This window comes from Fukomys damarensis, unplaced genomic scaffold, assembly GCF_012274545.1.
Source record: "Fukomys damarensis isolate Sample0158 unplaced genomic scaffold, DMR_v1.0_HiC HiC_scaffold_21, whole genome shotgun sequence".
Taxonomy (NCBI): Eukaryota; Metazoa; Chordata; class Mammalia; order Rodentia; family Bathyergidae; genus Fukomys; species Fukomys damarensis.
Window position 1 is genome coordinate 39,523,535 of NW_022900933.1, and position 17,843 is coordinate 39,541,377.

Here is a 17,843-nt window from a genome sequence, read left to right on the forward strand (position 1 = left end):
ATGGCAGCTTTGTATTAAAAGGAACGATGGCTTGGAAGGAGGACAGCCGTAGATCAGGAGGCCCTTTCCGCACCTCATGGCTGGGCATGGCAGCAAGCTCAGGGGCATGACTGGGCAAAGCAGAGCCAGTTTGCCATGCTGCACAGGCCCTGAAGCTGGTGGGACCCTGCAGCATTTGTTGGTGTCATTGTCTTGGAAATCATGACTGTCAAGCACCAAAATGACTTCCGTGGTCAGCTAGGTGGCCACCTGTCCTAGGTGATCTGTTTCCTGCTACAGTTTTGACCTCAGCTCCCTCTGGGGACCCGCGCTGCTTCTGGATTTTGAGAATAAGGACAAGCCACTATACCATAGGAAGTAACTATTGTCAGAATCACTCAATATTTTTTAAAATGTTCTTGGTAAATTTATTTTAATGTCTCGGTTGTAATCATAGAATCTGTGAATTTTAGTTTGCAGTTAACATGTTTCGAACATTGCCACCTTCCTCCAACCCTACGGGAGCAGAATTTGACCCCGAGGAAGACGAACCAACATTAGAAGCAGCCTGGCCTCATCTGCAGGTACTGGTCCTGGAGGGCAGACCCAGGGCAGGACCCCAGCAAGGGCTCCTGGAGCCAGGTTGGGCCCAGGTCCCACTTTCATCTGCAGCCCAGTGGCCTGACTTTGAGTAGCACAGAACTGGCTAAGTCAGATACACAAGAGAAGGTTAGAGCAGAAGAGTGTGTGTGTGTGTGTGTGTGTGTGTGTGTGTGTGTGTGTGTGTGTGTGTGTGTTTTATACACACTTACCCGATGAGGAGTGTCGTCTGTCTTTGGGAGCCCTCTCTGCAGTGTGGGTAACCCCTGCAGCCAGGCCTAGGATGTACAGCAGCCATGCCCTGTCCTCAGTATGGCTTTCACCTTTGCTGACTGTACCGTTTCCCCACCCTTCTGTGAGGCACAAGGGTGACTGGTTAGGAGACAGTGGGGCAGTGTGAGCAGAGCAGTGTCAAGTGTGCAAAGGGGGAAGACTGGTCACACTGAAGAAGGCAAGGAAAGAGGTGGGGAGACAGGACCGGAACTAGGCAGTGCCCCAGCCAGGGAAAGGGACCCAACATCCCTGCAGCCTCTATTTTCTACATGTCCTGACCCATGGGCTGCAGCATCAGCCCAGCATAGTCACTGGGGCTGTGGGCATCTGTACCCACATACCCGTCTCTGGGCAGGCCCTGGAGCTTGCCTGCTGCTCTGCACCTCAGTGCTACAGGACACTTGGGTGGGGGGCTCTGGCTGTCGGTCCTGGTCCAGTGCTGGTCACAGCCTGGGAGAAGCTCTGAGCAGCAGGGGGAGCATGGCTGACACGGGCCATGGGAGACATTTGTTTAATGCCATTCAAGGGATGGTCTGTGGGCCTTAATAAAATAATTGCCATTGCCAGTTATAATTAATTAAGCTAAGACACATAACTCAGCATGAACTTTGTAGAGATGAGGCTTTTTTTAAAGCCTAGTACTTTCAGGCAAATAAAAATTCAGCTTCTAATCTCCAATTGATAAAATGCCGCATTGTTTGACTCATTGTTTTTTTTTTCCTCCTAGCTTGTTTATGAATTTTTCTTAAGATTTTTAGAGTCTCCAGATTTCCAGCCTAATATAGCAAAGAAGTATATTGATCAGAAGTTTGTGTTGCAGGTAAGTCCACATAGCAGGGATGGCCAGCCCGTGAGCTGCAGAGCACTGGTGTGCATCACTGAGTCTGTCTTTCTTCTCGAAGCTTTTAGAGCTCTTTGACAGCGAGGATCCAAGAGAGAGAGATTTTCTCAAAACCACCCTTCACAGAATCTATGGGAAGTTCCTAGGCCTGAGAGCTTACATCAGGAAACAGATAAATAATATATTTTATAGGTAAGTCCCTTGCGGCATTGTCGTCCTGTGTCCTTGGCATGGGTTTAGGGCCCTGGAGGGTGGGTTGACAGCCTGCTTATCATGCACAGGGACCCAGGTTACACTATGCAGGGCCAGGCCAGCGCTCCATCCCTCCCTCCCCACCCCCGTCGGGCCACCTCCCTCTTTGTCCCCTATCCTGGCCCTCCGGATCTTGCCAGGGTCCTGCTCACTGCCATGAAGTGCAGTGGAACTGACTCTCCACGAATAGCCCATGCCTTCCACCTGTAGCTACCTCACTCTTCATGGAAGAGTGTGAGGGTGAGGTGGGTGCAGAGGGCAGTGACAGCCTTAGCTGGGGAGATGGGAGCTGATCTGAGGTGGGGGCTCTAGTTCAGCATTGGAAACGAAACCCCATGGAGGCTGGAGGCAGAAAGGACAGCTGCCCAGCACCATGCCTGTCCCTGAGCCATCAGCCCACAGTGCCAAAAGGACACTCCAGACTCCGAGTGCAGTGCAGGCCGCAGCCGTGACCTCCTGCTCACACACACCGCCCTCCTCCTGCCCCAGCTCTGTCTCCAGCCAGGCACGTTCATTCCCACACTCTGACGCTGCTGCATCTCTGGATGGCACCTGCCTTCCGCTGCCCCTTGAATGGCGGGCGCAGCATTCCCGGCCACTGCTGCCCACACCCAGACTCCTTCGCTCCAGGCACTGTTCTGGGGTGGCCCACCTGGGCCATCCTTTGCTTCCCGCCTGTCTGCCGGGGAGGGCACACCACCTTCTCCACAGGGACGGCCTCCCATGTGGCTGTGCTGTCATATGCCACAGTGGCACAGAGTGGGTACTGGTGGTGGGAGTAGTTCATGGGGCTCCTATCTGTCCCTGGGAACTTAGCAGGTGAGCAGTTACTCTGCAGTTTTTGGCTTCTCAGGTCAGCTGGTCTCTAAGACATCTACTGACTGTAGGGCGGCCCAAGGAAGTGACAAATCCTGGCAGTGATGGGACAGTGGCAGCATCCCGCTGTGAGACAAGTGTGCGAGCTTTGTGTGGTCAAGCTGCAGGCCCAGAACCAGGTTATTCCTGCCAGGGCACCCGTGGTCCCAGCCACAGCCATGCATAGGCTGGCAGGCTCTTCCTTAGTCACAGAGACTGGGCCCGGGAAGAAAGGGTGGGGAGCTGCATACCCTGGAGCCACAGCCCGTCCACTGTCCCTTCCGGCCTGGCAGCTGGAGTCACTGAGATCTGATTGTGGCCCTTTATCTTCACTCCAATAGCACATTTGGCACCAGAGCCTCTGATTATGTGTGTGCGTTTCCTTTGAACTCCAAGTCCCCCAGGTCCCGTTTATGTGAAGGAACCCCAGGCTGAGCACTGCTCCCCACCTATGGTCAGAGAGCAATGTCATTCTCCCAAATGGTGTGTGCCAATCTTTTGCTCCGTGCTGTGGTTCCTCCTGCAAAAAGATCATCACTTGGCTGGTGTCCTTATGTTATTATATACATAGCTTAAATGACATCGAACAAGTATAGTTTAAATCTTGGCCTTTTAGTCCTAAAATTAAAGCTCTGCCTGCAGTGTTTTTGTTTCCCTAACACAAGTGGGTTTTGTTGAGATAGCAGAACCACAAATCTGTGGAACACTCCATTAAAGGAGGACACATAATTTAGTTCAGTCTGCACTAAAGGGTCAGCTAGAGTGAGATATTTTTGTGAGTTTTTCTTTAAGTAGTGTTTTCTACAATAGCTTGCTTTGTACATCCACAGCAAGCATATTATTTAGATTCTAATTGGTTTTGGCCTTAAACATCATTTTCATGTAAAAAAAAAAAATCTTAGCATTGGTTGCACATTCAGGATTCACAAATCCAGAACTGAAAGCCAAAGCACTCAAAACGTTGGAACTTTGTACTGACACAGCCCCAGTGGAGAGCGCCACACCTGGCCTCGGTGGATAGGCCACAGTGAGGACTAGGCACAGCCAGGTGCGGCACACACCTTCCGCCCCAACCACGGGGAGGCTCGGCCAGGCGGGTCACTTGAACCCAGGCAGCAGAGCAAGACCCTGTCTCAAAAAAGTACTCTTGATTTTTAAAAAATCATAGTAAAAATATATAAAATTACCTTGAGGCTTTATGTAAAAGGCATAAATGAAACAAACATTAATTTCAGTTATCAATTTGGGTCCCATCCCTGAGATTTAAAAAATAAAAAAAGTACATGCGCACACACGCATGTTCTGGCATCAGACTGCACAGGTCCTGAGCATTCCAGGTGAGGGCTCTCCACCTGTGCAGCAGTGCCTTGGAGAAAGGCATTTGGGACGAGCTGCTTCATCCACGGAGGGTGCTGAGGTTTCCACCCTCACTCGGGCAGGCTGGAGTGGGGCAGGCGAGTCCCATCCTCTGCCCCACTGTCTTCGGTGTAGGCCTTACATCACCATCTGCTATTCTCACAACCCTGTGCCCTGCCCTGGGCCCCGGGCTGTTCCCCTTGACATGGTGTCTGCTAGGCCTGGGGTGTCCATGGGGACTTGACACATGTCCTGTGGCTCCACTGGGGTCCCTGTCCACATGGCCTGTGGGTGACACACTTGGGCTGCATGAGCATCAGGCATCGGAGCATGCAGCTTCTTGCAGGGCACCGCTGCCTCTGGCAGGGAGACCGCTGGAGCTACCAATCCTCTGAGTCGAGGGTTCGGCTGGGCCTGGTGCAGGTCGTTTATACCCCTTGGGTCACAGGGCAAATCTCGGGGACAGCAGACGTGGGAAAGGAGACAGGCACATCTTGGTGTGAGCTCCTGAGCATATCACAGGAAGAAAAGCTGGTGACCTTCATGTACAGCTGGCTACCAGAGGTTCCTTTTCTGCTAGCGAACACCTCTGAGGCTGCCCTAAATGGAGCTCCATGGCTTCCCTCCAGTTTGCCTTGGAAAAGCCTTTTCATTTTCCCTTTCTTGCACTACTTCAGATTGAATTAGAGTAACTGGCAATTGGCGATCAGAGCCGGGCATGGTGGGACATGCCTATACATAGTGAGACCCTATCTCAAAAAAATAAAAGAATCGATGATCAGAAGGAACATAGTCCTATTGTTTTAGGAAGCCAGGTGGCTTGTAGCTCAGGTACCTGTGAAGGCACCTTCTGCACACCTCGCTGCCTGTTCTCTCACGGGCCCCTCCCTGCTGTGCTTCTTTTCTTTTGTTTTTGTTTTGGTTTGTCTGTTTTGTTCTTGTTATTTTTGAGATGGGGCCTCACTATGTAGTTCAGGTTGGCCACAAACTCAGGCTGGCCTGGAATTCACAGCAATCTCCTGGCTCACGAGTGCTGGGATTGCAGGCGTGCACCACCATGTCGGCACCTCAGTGTTTCTGTTTCATTGTTCAGTGGTCTTGATGTCTGTGGGCTGTGTCTCAGTTTACCCAGTGGCTTTGGTGCCTTACTTGCCTCTCTCCATCACGCCATTTTATAGACCTCAGTTTTTTCCTCCTCTGTGCCCCATCTTTGTGAATCAGTCAGAAACCTACCTTTAGGGCTCAGTTGAAACCATAGCCCCTGTATGTATCCTGGCCTCTCGGGGACCTAGAAATGTCCAGACCCTGTCCTCACACCTACTCATGTCTGAGAATGTTTGCCTGTTCTTTAAGGTCACTGCTCTATTTCTTTCAGACAGGGACTGTGAAATTTCAGTCAGATGTTTCAACCCTCACAAAGTCACTTCTGTCTGAGAGCTGTCTCTGAATGAAGTTTTCTGCTGCCGGGAACCTTTCCCAGCACATGTCTGGCTTCACAGCACTCCTCTGCACGTGTCCGGGTGACTGGGCCACATACGCCTGGCTGAGGGGCAGGCAGGCTTTGTTTCTGAGGGAGTCCTTCTGGGAAAGATGTCTTCCTGCTTGCTGGCATGTCCCTGCCCCTTCGCCTCGTCCCCAGTTCTTTCAGCAGATGTGTCTTAAGCATCAAGCAGATTCCAGGCTTGGTCCTAGCACCACAAGCACCATAATGAGAAGTCCTTGTCCCTGTCTGGAGGGAGACACGCTGACACAGGGCGGAGTACGTGGCTCAGGAGCTCAGTGAGAGGAGCCTGCTCTGAGGAAGGGGACGAGAGTATGGGCAGATGGGCACGTCGGAAGTCGCATGAGAATCAGCTCAGGACATGGGGTGTCAGCGTGAAAGTGAGTGGTATACGGGAGAACATCTAGCTTTTGCAGCAACTGTGCACAATGTTAAGAGCTTTAAAATTGAATACGTGTGCTTATGTTGAAATGTGGCAAAAAATTAGGTAGACTATTGGACAGATAGAAGGTATATATATATATATAATGGAATAAATAGAGCAAATTATAAATGACTGGGCCTGGGTGGCTGAAACATGAGTATACACAATAAAATTCTTAACACTGTTCTGTATACTTGAAATGTTTCAAAATAAAATACGGGAGCTACGCACAGTGCCCCACACCTGTAATCTCAGCACTAAAGAGACTGAGGTAGAAGGACTGTGAGTTTAAGGCCAACCTGGACTACGTAGAGAGTTCTCAGCCACATAGCAAGACCCTGTCTCAAAATTCAAACAAAAAATTACAAATACCATAATTAAAATCCAAAGGAGGAACTTGAACAAGACACGCTCTCCACCAGCAGTGTGTGCAGCTCCAGGCTTCAAGGCGCTTCCTGGGTTCCAGCAAGGGGTTCCTTGGGCAACCCCCTGAAGGGTTGTTTTGTTTTGTTTTTTCATTTCTGATTGTTTTGCATAGCACTGGGGGTGAAACCCAGGGCCTCTCGTGCAAGGCCAGGTCTCTGTCCCCAGTCACGTGACAGTTTTCACAAGGACCTGTGCCACTTGCTACTGCACTTTCCTCTTGCAGGCTTTATTTTCTTATCCAGAGGATTTTAGTCTTTCCAGATGTTGTTTCAGGGTCTGATCCTCACAGACAAGTTTGGTTTTTTTTCTAGGTTTATTTATGAAACAGAGCATCACAATGGCATAGCAGAATTACTGGAAATACTGGGAAGGTGAGTCTCTGCACTGGGGTGGCCAAGGACCAAAGGACAAACCTCTCACTACAGTTCTACAGGTAGACCGTACACCTCAGTGTCATTACTATGGAAACTATGCCATTCCAGTTATTTCCTCAGGAGCAGTGTTAAAAATAGTTACATAGGAAGGTTCATATGATAGACTTATTCAAATAGATTATAATACATTTGCGTTGCTGAGTAAATGCTAACATTTCAAATTTCTTTGACTTTATAGATTTTTTATACATATACTTACAATTAACATTTCAAAATTTTCATCATCTCCATCCAAAGAAAGTTCTTGCTTGCTATTATTTTTTATACTTGATAAGCTATCAATTTTACATTAGGCCCCTTAACCCACTGTTTCTCAAACAAGGTTCTGAAGTAAATATCTTGCAAGTACTTTTCACTTGTGCTTCTTTGGGAATTCAGTGAACATTAGCAGCTCAGGGTTCTGAAAAAACAAATGACATTTGATTATGATGTAAAATGCATAAATACTCAAACTTTGAATAAATTCTGTCTTCACAGTATAATTAATGGATTTGCCTTACCACTAAAAGAAGAGCACAAGATTTTCTTATTAAAGGTGTTACTGCCTTTGCACAAGGTGAAATCCCTGAGTGTCTACCATCCCCAGGTAAGGGAGGCAGCACTGACCACAGAGCCCAGCTGCTCTGGGAGTGTGCACTTGCTTGGGCTCCAATAGTCACTCATAACGAGCTTCGGGTGGTGACAGAAGTAATCACGGGGCACAGAGATAGATCAGAGCAATCTCTGGATATGGAACTGTAAAGTTAGTCCTGGCCCAGAGAAGGGATTGGCCGGCTCTGAAGGAGTCAGGAGGTTCTCCGGGGACAGCTTTTCTGCGGTGAAATTTAAAAGCAGTACCCTAGAGACAAAGGCCTGTTGGTCATGGCCAGTGAAATGGCCTGTGACACAGTTTAAAAAAAAATAGGCTTTAGAAGCTGCTGGAATCTCCTCTAGTTACACTGGTAAGTTGGTAGTTACACTGGTAAGCGATTGCTACCTGGTTAGTTGGGTGTCTGCCTAGGAGACGGGGGTCCCCTTGACACTTTCCTGGACCAGGACCTAGTTAGGCTGACTGCAGCACTCTGCAGCTTTGAGGCTCCCACCTTGAGTGGTGGCAATGTGTTTGTCACCTCTGGCTGTCACTAGCCTGACCCTGGCGGGCTTCCCATCATGTTGAAATCACACAGGACTGCAACCCCCCCCCCCAGGCCTCACTTTGGGAGGTGGCAGTGTAGGGTGAAGGACAGAAAGTATATTCTGACTTAGGCAAGTCATTGGCTCCCTGGGATATATTTTACCTATTTTCTCTGATTGCTTTTAACTGGTAATATTTTTATGCCCAACCAGTCTGTTACCATGTTAATTGTGGTACTAAAGGAATTAATAGTTGAGAAATTAAGACAGAACCAGATTTTAATTCGCTTTTTTCAGCTCTTAGGTTACTTGCTCATCCTGATCTTCAAAAGGACAGCAGGAAGAATCTCACTGCACTGGGTTGACTTGCTAGTGGTGTTAGCCTAAAAGACGTTTCCTAGTTTCCTTTTGTTCTTTTTGCCTTCATATTTATCTCCAGTTAATGGGGAAAGATTACAGGTTGAGCATCAGTGCCAGGGTCCCTCCTGGGAGTCGGGCTCAGAGCTTCCCAGGGCAGGTGGCACCTGCTGGGCCACATCAGGCCAGTCTGGCTGGGAGAAGGTGTTTCACGGGCTTGTCCCACGGTGATGTCAGGCGTTAATGCTCCTCCTTCTGTTGGTTCCAGCTGGCGTACTGTGTTGTGCAGTTTCTGGAGAAGGACAGCACCCTCACCGAGCCAGTAAGTGCGCTGCCCCGCCACGAGTGTGGACAGTGTGCTTCCCTGCGTGTGGGCATCCAGCACACCTGCTTCGCGAGGCTGCCACGCAGCTTCTTATCTTGAGTTGCAGCCCTCGTGAGCGGGTCAGTTCGTCGTGTGCTGTAGATTCTTTGAGGGTGACAGCATCCCACAGATCCCTTTTCTGAGTGTCTGTGTGGCAGGCTGGCACCTTCTCGTGCCATACCTGGGCCCTTGGAGTGCAGAGCACCTACTCAACTGTAGCCCCGACCTGTGTGCAGTGGAGCCCTCACTTCCTCTTGGCACGACAGCATCCCCTCCAGGCAGGGGCGTCGCAGGGAGGATGTGTAGAGTTTGTCTTACTGAGAAAAGCTTATTAGCAGAAAGTCTCTCCAAGGTAGATGGAACACTCTTAGAATCAGTGGGTCACAGCGGACGGAAGGGGAGCTACCATTTGGTTTGGGATCTCTAATTTTCTTGCCATTTTCATCTTTATTAAAAATTTTCAAAAGGCTATGCTAGCCAAGATTAACAAAAATCAGGTATGTCACATGCCAGCTTAAGCCTTTAAATACTCCTTTTTTTTTTTGATACTGGGGATCAAACTCAGGCCCTTGCACTTGCAAGGCAGGTGCCGGCACCACAGAGTTAAATCCCCAGCCCTTAAATACACTTTTTAAAGTCAGTTTTATTGGGTCGGGGATTTAGCTCCTTGGTGCTGCCACCTGCCTTGTAAGCACAAGGTCCTAAGTTCGATCCCCAGTACCAAAAAATAAAATAAATAAAATCAGTTTTATTAAGGTATGACTCATGCACTCTACAATTCACCTGTTTAAAGTGTACAGTTCAAAAGTTTTTTTTATATATTACACTATTAACTTTTAAATTGTGGTAAAATGTATTCATGTATAACATAAAATTTGCCTTTTTAACCATTTTAAATGTACAGTTCAGTAGCATTGATTATAGTCTCAAGTGTTGGGCAGCCATCACCACAGCCTTTCTCTAAAACGGCATCATCTCAGACAGAAACTACCCTCCATTGGTCTCGTCCTGTCCTCGCCTCCCAGCACCTGCTCATCCAGAACTCACCTTCTGCCGCTGAACTTCAGTACTCCACGCACCCAGCGAAAATGGGATCATACGGCCGTATTCCTTTTGTCCCTGGCTTCTCTCACGCAGCATACTGTCTGTCAGCTGCCGGCTTCATCCCTTGTCAGGGCTGAACGGTGTCCCCTCGTGTGGACAGGCCGTTTGCTCGTCATACGTCCATCATCCCATCTCTTGGCCACTGTGAACGCAGGTGTGCATGTATGTGCTCAAGTCTGCTTTCAGTTCCTTCGGGTGTCTTCCAGAAGTGGACTGCCAAGTTAGGTGCTCCTGTAGCTTTCTGAACAACCACCATCCTTTCCCGCATCCTTTCCCGCAGCCGTGGTGCCACTTCCTGTTTGCCGTGGGGCTGGAGAGCAGTACAGCAGCTTCCCAGTCGTGTGTCCTCGCCTGTGCTCGTTTGCCCTTTTCACAGTAATGACTGTTATTGTCATAGCCATCCCAGCAGGTGTGAAGCGCAGCCCTGTTGTGCTTGGGTGCTTCCCTGACCCCTGATGATGTGACTCTTCTTTAGGAAAAGACCTGTCTAATGCATCTCCTGTTTTTTAAAACTAGCTTGTTTTTCATTACTGAGTAACGAAAATGTTAGGAGCCACTTTAAACACGTGAGTCCTCTTTTAAAAGTTACCATTCTAATAGAAAAGGCAGATATCATAATTCCTGAGTCCCTTCTGTCCCATTTTATGTATTTCATTTTTCTTACAAGATTGTAGTTTTTGTAAAGAAAATGCAGAGAAATTCTTAGTGAATTCTCATGTTGTACCAGCTTCTGAGCTCTGCTTTCTTCAAGCACTTACATTTTGTGTGTAGACACTGAAACCCCCAGCCTGCAGAGGCTTGAGCTGCAGAGCTGAGGGCTGGGCCCACCATGGCCCTGTGTTTGCCCCGCTGGGTTCCAGGTGCCTCTGCCTCAGCTCTGAGGGTCTGGGGCCCGGAGGAGGCACCAGACCTTATCAAGCTTCAGCCTCAAGCATAGTCAAGGGCTTACTCCAGTCTCCAGTGAGGGTGTCTCATTTTATCCTCTCTACTGGACTGAAGCACTGTTCAGGTATGGAAAAGGAAATGGTGTTAACTTTTAAAAGCCCACTGGGGGTGGATGGCATTTTCTGTCTTTCTCGATGGTATTTTCCTCCATGCTTACATACCCTGATTCCCCTGTCTGTATTTAACATCTCCAAACCGAAAGGTGAGAGCTGTTCCTGAGAAAGTAGTGTGTGAAGAAATTCCAGTGACCCCCACTTCTGTCTTTCTAGTAAAAAACCAAAGAAAAGACAGATACAGGAGGGGCTGTTTCCGTGTGCTGACTCTTCTGTGCACATTTCCCACACTGACAGCTGAAGAGTTTGCCTGTTTACACCAGGCCTCTCTGCGGTCACCCTGCCGGGCCTCTGCAGCCAGCGCTGTGCCCCAGCCTGAGTCCTGACCCCTCCCATGAGGATGAGAGTGTGATCGCAGCCATCGCAGTGGAGTCAGGAGGGCTCTGCCCACAGTCACCAGCGCAGAATTGTGGTGTGACACGCACACGGTGTGCCCAGCCCTGCTCAGGTGCACTCAGAACCAGGTTTCACAGCTCCTGATGCACAAGTATTGTAGCAGCACCACCCTGGCAGCAGAAAGCAGCTCTACACTAAAAGTATTCAGGCCCTCACCTCAGTAGATTTCCTCCTTCAGAAGTCACATAAATGAAAACACAGAGACCATGCTGTCTGATTTCGGCGGTGAATGCTGGTCTGCGGGCTCTCATGGAGTGGGCACCCATTTCGTATGAACGTGTGGCCCTCGGCTTCCCCAAAGGGACTCCTCGAGTCAGCGAGGCTCAGGGTACTTCTGCAGAGTGTGACCTGTGTGTGGTGCACACCTATAGTCCCAGAACTCTGGGTGGCTGAAGCAGGAGGATCACAAGTTTCAGCCACCCTGAGCAATTTGGACTGTCTCCAAATAAAGCCTAGGGATGTAACTCAGTCTGAAGCCCTGGGTTCAGTGTACCACCAAAGGTGGGGGGTAAAGGACATTTGTTACCCCTTTTATAACCTGTAATTCATATTTTTCATTTGGACATTGTGCTAGACTCAGGCTTTCTGGGTACATGAAGCATTTCCAACTGTTAAACGATTAGAGGCTCTCAGAGAGCTTATGGAATATAGTGGTGTTTCTTCACCCTCAGGCCTGGTCTTCTCCCTCCCAGGAGAGCCAGAGCAGAGTCTCCGAGGGCTAGAGTCAGGCACCTGTGGGCCACTCAGACTTGCCCACCCTCCAGGGCACAGGCAGCCCATGGAGTTCCTAGAGGGGCTCCGGGCTGGCGCTGCATACAGCCCTTGTCCCCAGCATTAGCATCCCCAAGAGCTGCCATGGCCCTCAGAAGTGGCTCAGACCTCTGGCGTTGGCGCCGTGGTTCCAGGCAGTGTGAGGACAAGTCCAGTGTGTGACTGGACTGCAGAAACAGTACCTTCCCAGCAGCACAGCTCACAGATTAGCGTACGTCTTTCTCCTCCCACAACCACGTGGACAAAGTGAACATAGGCAGTGAGTTAGCAAGCGCCGCGTCAGCTGTACTTCTGACACTCAATAAATAAATGTTTATTAATTTGGAGCTACAAGTCATAGGGTAATTGTTAAATGATATTCTTCAGGCAGTGCCTTTGTAGATTTTTATATCAGATGCCAAAATTCTGAGCACTTTTAAATAAATGGAGTTTTATCAGTGCAATATCATAGAAGATTGTTCAAGAGCCCAAATGGCAAAAGCATCAAAACATAATTATTCCAAGAGGATTTTACTTAAGCTCTCATCTTGTTTTTAACCACTAAGGGGGAGCCCTAAGCCAGAGTTGGCCAGATCTGCCAGGCCCAAAATGACTCGTGAGTGAAAGTGGCCAGCCTGTCCCCAGAGCTGCCCTGCACACAAGGGCTCCAAGGCAGTCAGGTCCTGCCTCGGGTGCAGGGTGGGGCTCCCGCACTTTGCTGCACCCAGGCTGAACAGCTGCTTCAAAATTACTGATGTTACTTGTGCAACTGTGTTGTGCAAATGTGTACACATGTAAGTGCCTGCTTGTGACCATTGTGGTTTTTTTTAAATGAAGATATTCAAGCTCTACAATGAGTCAGAAACAGTATTTTCTACTTGTCTGATTGTAATAGGATATTTGGAAATTAGAGGAGCAAATGAAAAAGGAAAGGTTGCTGAGCAGAAACTCTCCATCTGTGGCACCTGGGCGAATGGCATAACGGAAGATACGGTGCATGGGGTGGCCACCGCAGTATGGTTGAAGGCAGCTCACACTGAGCAGTGCTGTTCCCACTGTGGCCACCGCGTCCCCCACAGAGAGCACTTCCAGGGCTCGTGAGCGCTCACACCCACCCGTGCCAGCGTGGGCCTGTCCACGTTTCCTCCCACTGAGGCTCAGCCACTTTTGGTCGCTCTGTGACAAGCCTGCAGCACAGCGGAAGACGCTGTGTGTGTGTGTGTGTGTGTGTGTGTGAGTGTACACATGCAAATGGTTTATTTGAAAAATGAATTATAGGTATATGTTGCCAACAGTTTCAAAACTGGCTGTTTCCACACTAGAACACATATATGAGGCAGGTAGCAGCAACACTGAGCTAAATCCCTGGCCCTTAGAATGCATATATGAATTCATGTGCTCTGTATGATCTTACTTTTGCTAATTCTCCTTTTTTTTTTTTTTTTTTTGAGACAGGGTCTCACTGTGTAGTTCAGTCTGACCTTGAATTTGCTTTGGGGCCCAGGCTGGCCTCAAACTCAGAGTGATCCTCCTGCCTCAGCCTCCTGAGTGCTGGGATTATAGGCATGCACCACCACCTCTGACCTAACTGCTTATTTTTTGTCTTTTTTCTTTCTTTCTTTTTTAATTAAACAGACTGACTTGGGCTAAGACATGGTTCAGTGGTAAAACACTTGCTGAGCATACACCAGGCCCTGGTTTCCCCAGCACCTCACACCCAGAGGATCTGGCTTACTGAAATGACATTTGATCAGAAAGAATGTGTCATGTCATTTAAAACCATGATTCCAGGCCGGGCGTGGTGGCACACGCCTGTAATCCCAGCACTCGGGAGTCTGAGGCAGGAGGATCGCTGTGAGTTCAAGGTCAGCCTGGGCTACATAGGGACTCTATCTCAAAAAAAAAAAAAAAAAAAAAAAAAAAAACTGTGATTCCAGGCCATATAAAATTAGACCTGGGGCTGGGGATTTAGCTCAGTGGTGCTGCAGCCTTCCTCACAAGGGCAATGTCCTGAGTTCAATCCCCAGTACAAAAAAATCAAAGAAAATTAGACCTATTTGTCTGATTACTGGTTCCTGACCCTGGTCCTCTCTGCTGCTTTGCAGTGGATCCCGGCGGGGGGAGGACTTGTCCTGCAGGGCCTCACTGCCTGTGCTGCTTCTTTCACAGGTGGTCATGGCACTTCTCAAATACTGGCCAAAGACTCACAGTCCAAAAGAAGTCATGTTCTTAAATGAATTAGAAGAAATTTTGGATGTAATTGAGCCGTCTGAATTCGTGAAGATCATGGAGCCCCTGTTCCGGCAGTTAGCCAAGTGTGTTTCCAGCCCGCACTTCCAGGTATGTGAGCTGGGAGAGATGATTATATTACTCCGCTTATTCACTTGGAAGTTAAGGGTTTAGGGCACAGCTGCTCCTGGTTTGTTTCTCATATAAGTTAAAGGTAAAATTCGTGTTTTTACTTCTACTTCAAAACAAGGTGCTAAAACTTTAATCCCATTAGGTAGACTTTAATATCCTGTTTGTTCCAACTGAAAATATTTTTCTTAATAAGAATGATTCAGCATGGCTTCTCAACAGACGTGGTGGCACACACTTGTAATCAAGAAGCTGAGGCAGGAGGATTGTAAATTCAAGGCCAGCGTGAGATACATAGCAAGACCATGTCTCAAAATAAACTAAAAAGGTCTGGGAGAGTAGCTCAGTGACAAAAACCCTTCCCTTGGATGCTGGAGACTGTGGGTTCGATCCCAAGTACAGCAAAATATAAAAATTAAAATTAAAGAAAGCTTATCTTCTCTGTGACGCTGTCTATCTTCAGGCTCAGAAGGTGCAGCCTGGCACCTTAGCTAGAGCCTGTCTCACAGTAAGAAGAGCTAGGCCTGTGGCTCAGTAGAGCACCGTCTTCCTCTGGGTTCTCTCACTTCATAAGCTCTTCATTTCTGACATCTGAGGAGCATGGGTCCCCTCACATTCTCTGAAACAGCATTTCTGATTCTTCTCACTCCCATACTACCATGTGGAGGGCAGCTCCAGTGAGTTGCTCCCACTGTGCTTCTTCGCTCCCTCACCCCAACCAGGCCTCAGCCTCACTCCTGCACTGACACATGCAGGCCTTTCCCGGCTGGACCTACTGGCACCCTCCTTTCACATGACTGTGAGGTTCACAACCCCAGACTGTGAGCGGCTCTGGCCTTCATCACGATGGCAGGAAAGCAGACACAGAGGGTCTGACAGGAAGCCCCGTGTGCGGCCTGTGAGTGAGCAAGCTCAGGACCATGAGCCGGTTCCCCTGGCTGGAGGGGGCCCCTAGGGGTCTCACCTTAAGATTCCTCAGCATTTTCCCATTAAAACAGGAAAATTGTGGTTTCAGAACTCATGGGACGAGCACCAGCCATAGAAGTTGTGGGGATTGGCACCCCGGGGTGCCAAGAGTCAAGTTTCTGAGAACTGGAGCCTCCTCCCAGATGCACAAGTAGCTACCAATGCAGGTGATGGTGTGTGTATTCCCAAGAGAACACAGGACAGGTGATCTCACCCAGTATCCTCTGAATAGGACCCTGTGGTGGGAAGCAAAGGGGCTGTGCCTGCACTGCAAGGAGTGTGAGTGATTGTGGCCTGCTGTCCCCTCATGTACCCCTCCCAGGGAAGAATGAGCGGGCACTCTGGGGGACCTGTTCCAGGGAGGTCACACAGGGACACCAAGGCCCTCTCCATTACCGCTGAGCCACCTCACCCTTCCTCTGAGGCCTCCCCAATGTGCAGTCCTTTTGGCTCCTGCTACTTAAAGGACTCATGAAGCACATTCCAGAATCTTCCAGAAGCATACACGTAGGTCAGCTCATTCTTAATTTTTCCCAAAAAAGCGGAATTTAAAACACCATCAAGCCTCTTAGGCTTCTATTTTCTAGTTCAAGCTTAAAATATTCCCTCCATGTATATTTATTTATGGATGGATGCTTTTTGAAAGCACAGAACCCTTAAATAAGAATTACCCCAGGGCCAGGGATTTAGCTCAGTGGTTCCACCACCTGCCTTGAAAAGCACAAGGACCTGAGTTCAATCCCTGGTACCAAAAAAAAAAAACCATAAAACCCAGAAGTACCGCGCCTACCTCGTAAGTGCAAGGTTCTGAGTTCGATCCCCAGTAGAGAGAGAGAGAGGAGGGGAGGGAGGGAAGAAGGGAAGAAAGGAGAGAGAGAGAAGGAAGGAAGGATCCCAGAAGATGTTAATGCCATTTTTTCTTTTTTGCCTGTATGCTGCATTCTCAGACCTCCTCCTCCTCCTGCCCCTCCTTCTCTTCCTCTCCCTGCCCCTCCCCCTCCCCTTCCTCCTCCTCCAGCAGGCTTACCCATGTTGGGAAGCTCCCCACTTTTCATCCTCTGGGGAGCTGTCCCCAGTTTCTGAGCTTTGCCCACTTCCCTCTCTGTGATTGCAGTCTAGCCTGCTAGTGGCAGGAACGCCGGCCTCCTGTGCTGCATCTCTGCCTGTCTGGCGGTGTGAGCCTGTGATGTGGGGCCTGGCTCGGCTCACCGCCTCCACGGGGAAGCCACACTTCCTACTGTGTGCACCGCCTCTCATAGGACTCGGGTCTCCAGTAAACCGGATAATCACCCGTCCTGTATTCACCACCCCACGTGTCACAGCAGAGAACGCGTAGACAGGTGTGCGGTGTCCCCAGCATCCAGGCTGGTTGTGAGCATAGATGTTTATGGAATAGCGAAATGAATGATGGTGTTCTTGATTTCTTGTTAGGGAAGACATTACAAGAGCCTTTGTGTTGAAGGCTCTTCAAGGTTACAATCTAAAATATCTGAACTTACAGAAATAACTGTCATCTTCTGATGTGGTGTAATGGCCCCATTTGCTGGCGTCCCATAAGACGTGAGGTAGCAGTACCTCTAATATGCTCACCCGAGATCGTGCCCTGTCTTGCAGGTGGCAGAGAGAGCACTATATTACTGGAACAATGAATACATTATGAGCTTAATTAGCGACAACGCGGCAAAGATCCTGCCCATCATGTTTCCATCCCTGTACCGCAACTCCAAGACCCACTGGAACAAGTAAGAAAGAAGGAACTGTCTGTCTTGGTTATTAGATGTTGCATGTTTTACCTTTACTGTAATCAGAATTAAAATTTAACTGTCAAGGGCCAGGGATTTAGCTCAATGGATTTGAACTCAACCCGAGTTCAATCCCCGGTACCAAAAAAAAAAAAAAAAATTTAACTGTCAATATCTATTTTTAAATGACTTTGATTTCTTTGAGGTTTCTAAGTTAAATGGCTGCGTGGTTGTACATGAGGCCTTCTGTTGTGCTCCCGCCCAATGTACATCCGCACAGAGGCCCCTGGTCTGCACCACCTTCCAGACCTCTCCTAAGGCCAATGTGGAGCGGAGGCACCATGTCTCAGTGCTGGCAGGACCGCAGTGGCCCCTCCCAGCTGCCTTGCTGCAGGCACTGCCTGAGGATAGGAGGGTGGAATCAGCTATGCACTTTTGTCCCTCTCTCCACCTAAGGAGGATGTCGAAGTCAGCCAATCCAGGGCCTACCTTCAGAGACCTTAAAAGGAAACTGTCCCTGTGGGCGCCAGGCCGTGTTTAGTACTCACATCATTCAAATGAATGTGGGCACTGGGGGTTTAACCCACCTTTGTATATTTTCATTGTAAATGACAACTGAAAGCAGGAAGAGCAGAGCTATGGCATCGAGGAGCCCTGCCCTCGTCCTGCAGACAGGAAAGCAGAACTGGGAGGA

At 49.0% G+C, this 17,843-nt stretch overlaps 1 protein-coding gene across 7 annotated transcripts in view; it reads left to right on the forward strand.

Annotated features, from left to right (window-relative positions):
• The window catches only part of Ppp2r5c (protein phosphatase 2 regulatory subunit B'gamma), a 136,304-nt gene that overhangs the window by 104,233 nt on the left and 14,228 nt on the right, over positions 1–17,843 (forward strand). For all 7 annotated transcript variants that reach the window (XM_010607213.3, XM_010607212.3, XM_010607211.3 and 4 more), the window contains 8 exons: positions 453–563; positions 1,580–1,672; positions 1,755–1,885; positions 6,819–6,878; positions 7,419–7,527; positions 8,680–8,733; positions 14,253–14,423; positions 17,022–17,149. In XM_010607213.3, the coding sequence (XP_010605515.1) occupies positions 453–563; positions 1,580–1,672; positions 1,755–1,885; positions 6,819–6,878; positions 7,419–7,527; positions 8,680–8,733; positions 14,253–14,423; positions 17,022–17,149 (857 nt within the window). The remainder of the gene's footprint in view (positions 1–452; positions 564–1,579; positions 1,673–1,754; positions 1,886–6,818; positions 6,879–7,418; positions 7,528–8,679; positions 8,734–14,252; positions 14,424–17,021; positions 17,150–17,843) is intronic.